The 8,657-nt window shown below is 35.6% G+C and overlaps 1 protein-coding gene across 1 annotated transcript in view; it reads right to left on the reverse strand.

Moving 5' to 3' along the window:
* Positions 1-5,459: 5,459 nt before the first annotated feature.
* Positions 5,460-8,657, reverse strand: part of LOC124895448 (putative late blight resistance protein homolog R1C-3) — a 10,622-nt gene continuing 7,424 nt past the window's right edge. The window contains exons 3-4 of the mRNA XM_047405878.1: positions 6,357-6,581; positions 5,460-6,047 (exon numbers count right to left, since the gene is read on the reverse strand). Of these exons, the coding sequence (XP_047261834.1) occupies positions 5,460-6,047; positions 6,357-6,581 (813 nt within the window). The remainder of the gene's footprint in view (positions 6,048-6,356; positions 6,582-8,657) is intronic.

Here is an 8,657-nt window from a genome sequence, read left to right on the forward strand (position 1 = left end):
CCCTTTCTTTTGAATGTCACCTCGAATCACCAATCTAGACTTTAATATCTCAAGAGTGCCATTTGAATAAAATGCTTGAATTGTTCTTTGGTGAAATGTTGATTAATTAAATCCATGTCAATCTTATGCTCATTGTCACCTTCTTCTCTAAATATAATAACATTCCCTCTAATCTGAACCTGTCATCTCTATTGTTTGTGAACTAAAAATCTTCAGGAAAACCATGTAACCTGGAGCAATCATCATCAATATGTCCAATCTTACCATAAAAATCACATGATACATTAGGATTATACTCCTTCTTAACCATTAATTTCTGTTGTGGCTGGTTTGTCCTTGTGTATTTAGATAATTTCTGATAATTGCTCATCCTTGGATAATTGAATGATCTAGTTTCAAAGTTAGGCATAACACCAGGGGTTTCTGGACTTTCTTGCCAAATTTGTTTTGATTCACATTGCTTACCATAAAAGAAGAAGAATCATTTGGAATCAACCCACTCATATAGGTATCTCTCTGATTTTTATCTTGCAGAATTAGAGAGTAAGGAACATTTATGTTGGGCAGCGGATTCATAATTAAGATGTTTCCTCTTGCCCGAGCATACACATCATTTAGCCCCATTAAAAATTATATAAGCTTCTTATCTTTAAGAGATTTTTCTAGATTTACTTTACCTTTATAGTTACACACACAGGTGCAGTTATCAGACTTGAGAAACTCCAGCTCATCCCAAAGTCTCTTAAGTTTAGTGAAATATCCTGCAATGTCATTATTTCCTTGAACTAACCTATTTAGTTCCTTTTGCATGTGAAACAATTTGGCTCCATTAGATTGTCCAAATCTATGCTCTAGACTCATCCATAAATCCTTAGCAGTCCTAAAGTATATAACACTATCAGCAATATCCTTGGAAAGAGAGTTAAGGAGCCAAGATATTACCATGACATTGCATCTGCTCTAAGATTGCAGATATGGAGATTGAGCATCTGGTGAAGTATCAGTACCAGTGATAAAACCAAGTTTGTTCTTGGCTGAAAGTGCTATAAGCACTTATCTCTTCTATTCTTGATAACCTTTTCCATCAAATGAAGTGTTAACCAAGGCCATTTTAGGTGAATCTGAAGAGTGAAGATAATAAACATGAGTGGGATCCATAGATGGTGGAGTTCTGGTAGTAGAACCAGAAGATGCTGAAGAAGTAATGACTTCATCTGCCATTGTAGAGATAGGTTAGATGAAGGAAATTGATAATCGAGAAGATGATTTGTATGCAACAAGCTACCTCTCTGATACCATGTAAACAAAGACAGTGTTTGGGAATTTTCTGCTCTTCTTATTCCTTGCCAATCATCTTTATTTATACAAGTTAAAGAATCGTCTCTACTAAGATAAACAAAGACTAAATATACTAAAAATCTTCTCTTCTAAGCTAAAAATAAGAAGCCTTATATTCTAAGTTGGCTCGTGGTCTTGTTTGTTATTTATCTCAGCCCAAATACTTATTTCGTCTGACAAATTTACACTCCAAATATTTCACTGTTGTCCTTTGTCAACCTAAAGTTTAAAAAAATGGCTATAGTAAAGCAAAAGATGACAGCCTAAAATTGTGATAGAAGAAAATTAAAAGTATTTATATTATATTTTAACTAAGAATATAATACAATACATTGCATTGCATTGTATTGTATTGTATTTTCACACTTTCCATTGCCTGGAGCAAAAGAAAGGGTAGTGTGAGACAAAGAAACTTATAGCCTTAAAACAAACTATTACCATCTAGTTGATTGCGCAGTGGAAAAGACCATCTTAGCTACACCTCATGGTAAAATACAAACAGAAAAGTGTTCTTATGGGTCGATCAATAAGACAACCACATAAAAGTTCGTGTTCTTTTGGAGCACCCTCTCTTCTCATGTATGTTATCGAAATAAAATTATTAACACTCAATGAACAAAAGATCACACTTATTTATGGGCATCATAAATAGGAAAATAGAGATGGTATAAAAGGTATGGGAAAAGGGAAACATAGCCTAATCTGCTCCTGGACGCTGAGTCATAAATGATCTATAATGTGCTCTACCAATAATTATCAAACCATAATTCATTCTATTGTAATTTGACCTCCCATAGCCGTAACTTTTGCAGTATCAACGCGTGACACAGGTATGCCTTGCCATATATTTTGGTTCTCAAACATTAAATGAAAGAAGCAAAAACTCCTCAAGTTGTTCTGTCTGTACTATAATGCTTGTTGCTTTAACTTTCAGTAGGTGAAATACCAAAATGGTACCTACCAAAATCTTGAACATAGAAGGCAATTTTGTAGTTTGCAAAAAAAAAAAACATTAATTTTGTATTTTGCCAAAACACACACTTATGAAGTTTTCATTTTGTTAGGACTTTATTTTTTACAACTATATATTATTTGAGAAAAATAGTGTAAAGACTATTTTGTATAAAGTAAAGACTTTTAATGAAGGGCAAAAAGTGTTAGGATCGATTTGCGTGCACACATACCAAATCTATGAAGAGGATGAAGAAAACTAGAGAGAAAGTTCTTGAGAGAGAGATAAGTGAGAATGAATTACGTGGTAACACCCATGAGTAAACTCCACAGCTGACGGGCTATTTATATTAATGACTCAGAGTATGTACAGGCTCCACAACCTAACAATTCTCCTACTTGGAGACTGATTCTGCCATCCAAGAATTACATTCTCAAAAAAATAAATAATATCCCTCCATCATCAATATGTTCGCCACATCGCAACATCTGTAGACACAACTACAAAAAGTCAACTAAGGTTTTGCAAAACCTTAGTTTACCAACATCAACACATTTTGTCAACATGTCTGCTGGATTCTTTGCATCCTAATCTTTTTCAAACACGTCACCTTTTTCCACTGCCCTGCGAGTGAAATGGTACCTTCTTATAATGTGTTTCGTCTTCAAATGATAGATCGGGTTCTTCACCAACTGTATGGCACTGTGTGTATCTATGTAAAGAATCTTCTCACACTACTTATTTCCCAGTTCTTCCAGATAATTTGCCAGCCATGTCATCTCTTTTCCAGCTTCAGCTATTGCCACATACTCAGCCTCAGTAGATGAAAGAGCAACGCACTTCTGAAGCCTGGATATCCAACTCATTGCTGTACCACCTATGGTGTAAATGTATCCGAAAGTGATATTGCTCGAGTCCACATCCCCACCAAGATCAGCATCAACAAAACCTTGTAGAATCACCTTGCCATTGCCAAAACAAAGTAAAGTACTAGATGTACCTCTCAGATATCTTAGAAACCACTTCACAGCTTCCCAATGCTCTTTCTCGGGGTTTGATATGTACCTGCTAACAACTCCCACTACATGTGCTATGTCAGGTCTAGTGCAGACCATAGCATACATCAGACTCCCAACCTTAGAAGCATAAGGAACAAGTGCCATGTGCTCCCGCTCCTGAGCTGTCTTTAGTGACTTCTCTTTTGAAAATTTTATGTGATTTTCCAATGGATTAGTCCTGGGTTTAGCATCATTAATTCTAAATCTGGCCAGTACCTTCTCAACGTACTGCTCTTTGGATAGATTCAAAGTGCTAGCAGATCTATTACGAGAAATCCTTATCCCAAGAATCTGCTTCGCTGCACCTAAATCTTTTATCTCAAACTCAGAAAACAGACTTGCCTTTAGAGAGTTTATCTCTTTCATACTGGATCCTGCAATCAACATATCATCCACATACAAGAGTAAAAATATATAAGAATCAGTGTATTTCATGAAGTAGCAACACTGATCCTTTTCACTCCTGCGGAAGCCACTCTTGCTCATAAAGGAGTAAAAATTCTTGTACCACTGTCTAGGTGCTTTCTTCAGCCCATACAAGCTCCTGTTGAGCTTGCATGCCATGTGTTCCTTTCCTGAAACTACAAACCCCTCTGGTTTCTGCTTATAGATTTTCTTATCCAAATCTTCATGTAAAAACGTATTTTTTACATCCATTTGCTCAAGATGCAAATTCTCCGATGCAACAATACTCAATAAAATTTGGATAGTAGTTAATTTCACAATAGGAGAAAATATTTCAGCATAATCAATACCTTTTCTTTGTGAATAACCTTTAACTACTAACCGAGCCTTGAACCTTCTTTTGCCATCTGGTTCTGCCTTGATTCTGAACACTTACTTGTTTAACAAGGCCCTCTTCCCTGCAGGTAACTCAGTCAAAATCTAAGTGAGCTCATATCATCATCCATGGATTTCTCCCACTTGATTGAATCCTCCACCTGCAAGGCTTAATAGCATACTCTGGTTCCCCTTCACCAGTCAACAATAGATAATGTAATGATGGTGAATACCTATCTGGTGCTCTAATGGTCCTGGATGATCTCCTCTTATCCTGCTCAGGTGTCACTTATTCCACCTCTGGTTCTTCAACGATAGTCTTTGGAGTTTATTGAGTTTCTGCTGTAATATCTTTAGGTGTACTCTTTGGCAACTCAAGCTCAATTCCTACTTTCTTTGTAGTCTCTTGAACCCTTTTCTCTCTGTCCTTGTACAAGAAATTTTCATCAAATGTCACATCACAATGTCTTAGGATCTTCTTGTTCCTGTCATCCCAAAACCTGTACCCAACTATGTCAGAACCATAACCTATGAAGTAGAACTTTATAGCTTTAGCATTAAGCTTATCTCTTTTCTCTGGATCAACATGAACATAAGCAGTGCAACCAAAAGTTCTCAAGTGAGAATAATTAAGTTCTTTTCCTGTCCATACTTCTTTAGAAATCTTGAACCCCGGAGAAACTGATGGTCCCTTGTTGATCAAGTATGCAGTTGTGCTCACAGCATCTGCCCAAAATGTCTTAGGCAGCCCATAGTGTATCCTCATGCTCCTTGCACACTCATTCAATGTTCTGTTCATTCTTTCAGCAACTCTATTTTGCCTTGCCTTCCTAGGAACTGTCCTCATCAATTTGATTCCCTCATCTACAATAAATTGTTTGAATTCTAACTTGTCATATTCTCCTCCATTATCAGACCTCAAACATTTGATTTTCAAGCCAGTCTAATTTTCAACTTCAGCTTTCGACATTTTGAATGTAGCAAACACATCTAACTTATGTTTTAAGAAGTAAACCCATACCTTCTCGCTGAAATCATCAATAAAGGTGATATAGAATCTGGATCCACCAAGTGATGAAATAGGAGATGGTCCCCAAACATCTGTATGGACCATATCCAGCCATACTTTCTTCGGCTCTCTCGTAGTTTTCATGAAGCTTACTCGTTTCTGTTTACCTATAACACAACTCTCACAAAAACCCATATCAACAAATTTCAGCCCTCTAAAGCTCCTTTTCCATCCAACATCTTTATTCCTTTGGCACTCATATGTCCAAGTCTGTCGTTCCACAGTCATGAACCGGAAGTACCCTCAGCAATAACAACCATGTTTATACACCCTGCAGTGGTGTACAAAGTTCCAGATTTATGCCACATGCTACAACCATAGCACCCTTCACAATCTTCCTTAAACTTTTCCCAAACTCTACTGTGCATCCTATGCTATCTAACTGACCAACAGAGATCATATTCTTCTTGAGACCAGGAATATATCTGACATCTTCCAATGTCCACTGATTTCCTACTGGAGATTTTATACAGACATTCCCCTTTCCTTCAATCGCCAACGACTTTTTATCAGCAAGATACACCTTTTCAAAATTTCCAGACTTGAAATTTTGGAACAATTCCTTGCTTGGAGATGAATGAAAAGCTGCACCAGAATCCAATATCCAGGATTCAGCTGGGCTGTCTACACTAAGGATTAGAGCATCCCCAATATCTTCTACTGAATTAACAGAATCATTATCATCTCCAGATTTCTGATTCTTCTTTTTCTTGGGTTTCTCGTACTCTATCTGAAAGTGTCCTTTCTCTCCATAATTCCAACATGTCACGTTGGATTTTTGTGGAGATTTTCCATGATTCTTAGATTTTGATCTGTCATGTATATTCCGACCCCTCAATTGGTCTCTCCCCTTCGGTCAACACTGACAGCACTACCAGATGACTTTTCAATTTCTCGTTTGCGAATGCTTTTGCTAGAAGAACATCTCAGATTTCATCAAACTTAGTTTCTTAGATCCAAGGGAACTGCTAATCGAAGCAACAACAGTATCTTAAGACTCGGGCAGAGATGACATCAAAATCAATGCTTTAATTTCATCTTCGAAATTAATATCCACAGAACACAGTTGACTAACAATCATATTGAACTCGTTTATTTGATCAACAACAGATCCATTCTCAGATATCTGTAAATTGAACAATCTATGCATCAAATATACCTTGTTCATTGTAGATGGTTTTTCGTACATATTTGATAGTGCCTTCAACAGATCGAACGTGATTTTCTCCTTGACGATGTTGAACTCCACATTTTTTGACAAAGTCAAGTGGATCAGCCCTAGATCCTGTCGATCCTTGAGGTTCCACTTCTCCTCCTTCATGGACTCTGGCTGCACCTCGGTCAAGGGTTCGTGAAGATCTTTCTGGTACAGATAGTCTTCGATCTACATCTTCCAGAAATCGAAATTGGATCCATCAAACTTCTCGATTCTAAACTTCGATCCTTCCATCTTCAGTGATCGTGATGAATCTACTAAGCTCTGATACAAGTTGTTAGGATCAATTTGCGTTCACACACACTAAATCTATGGAGAGGATAAAGAAAACTAGAGAGAAAGTTCTTGAGAGATAGAGATAAGTGAGAATGAATTATGTGGTAACAACCGTGAGTAAACTCCACAACGGATGGGCTATTTATATTAATGACTCAGAGTATGTATAGTTACACAGAGAAATGAGAATATAGTTACCGCGTGAACACTAATATACAACAGTACGTCACATATTAATCAGGCTTCACAACCTAACAAAAAGATCAAACAACATTTTTAAAGGTGTTCGCACTTTTAATATATTATAGATATAGATTATAGATATTTAATATTTAAGAATACTTGGTGCAAGAATTAATTTTCAAATAAGAGATGTTGAAGAATATACAACCATATACTTTTAAACTTCAGCAAAACCAGTCAAGATTAAGGTGTGTGAAATAATAAAAGATGAAATTTAGAGAGAAGTTGAAGTAAAATGGCTAAATAGAAGTTCAATACTAGTCATTTTCACACTAATATAATAAAATTGTGGAGGTGATATAATGATCCAACTAAGGTGGATTGATTACTTTGGTTCGTTTTTTTGAGTGTTAAATTGACTCAACTGTACCTTCTTGTTTTCTTTTCTTTTTATTTCCACTTGCTTTCAGGATCGACTAATTCAAATTCGTTCGCTCTCAATAAAATCTTATATCTACAGTTTTTTTTTTCATTTTCAAGACTAAAACCTTATATCTACGTTTAAGGGTGAAGACATCATATTTATTCCACCACAATCCGAATGGTACTTCTTAACTTATTTTCTTTTTGATTTTTCATTTGATGTTCAGTATCTTCTTTGGGGTTTTGATAAATCTGAACTCTCTCTGCCTGCCATAAGGCCATTAAAAGGAAAGCACTCTCTAGCAGTAATTTTTTACATTCTCATGACTGAGACCAAGGTGAGGGATAAAATTATTTTTCCTTTATGGAAAAAAAGAGTCCAAGTCACAAATCGACTTTAATAATACATAGTTGAATCATATAGGATGAATGTCCCACATAGTGCATGACAGATGGACTGCTTTAATTATGGAGAAAATATATCTAATCATCCTCAAACTTATCGTCAAAATTTATTTTAGCCCTTAAACTTAACTTGTAATTATTTACCTCCCTTATGAACTCTAAAGTGAATTCCACCCCATTTCCTTGTTCTTCTCCTTCAACAACGCCCCCCACCTCCCTCAACCCGATTCCTTTTTCTTCTTTTCTTTAACAGTCAAATCCCCCATTAACATCATTGTTTCAACCTTCAATTTTAGCTTCTTCCACGTTTTTAACGGTCAAATCCATCAACTCATTCACCCAATTATACAAAATTAAATTCATCAAATTTGAGAAGTAGATCAATTTAAAGTGAATGGTAAATTAGAGAAAACAAAATTCCAAACAAAGTCATTTTCAGTGTGGTTGACCATCTCCGATATGCCTATGATTTCTTTTTGCTCTATTCAACAACCCTTTAGCTCAAAAAATGAAAAAAAAAATATATGTGATCTTCCTTTTTTGCTTGTGCTTCTGTAATGTAGATATGACAAAATAAGATAGCTATTTTTCAAGAGTTCGAAAGATGGACTGTGGTGATGATTTGCTTCAAAAGTAAAAAAAAATTCAATACACAAAATTTGTAATGTAGATATGACAAAATCGTGATGATTTGATGCTCTTTGAATTTTTTTGGGTGTTGAAATTTATCAAATTCTTAGAGAACAATAACTGAAAGATTTGATTTTTATGTATTTTTGGAATTTAATTTGTCGATTCTTGATCTTTGTAGAAAAAATTATTTGTTGTTGTATTTTATTATTGTGTATTTGATTGAAGATTTTTGGTGGAAAGAAATAAAAAAAAATAAAGGAAGAAGAAGAAATGGGGGTGGTGGGGTATGAGGAAGAAGGAAAAAAAAATTAATGGTTAAAAATA

Source organism: Capsicum annuum, unplaced genomic scaffold (assembly GCF_002878395.1).
Source record: "Capsicum annuum cultivar UCD-10X-F1 unplaced genomic scaffold, UCD10Xv1.1 ctg82249, whole genome shotgun sequence".
NCBI lineage: Eukaryota > Viridiplantae > Streptophyta > Magnoliopsida > Solanales > Solanaceae > Capsicum > Capsicum annuum.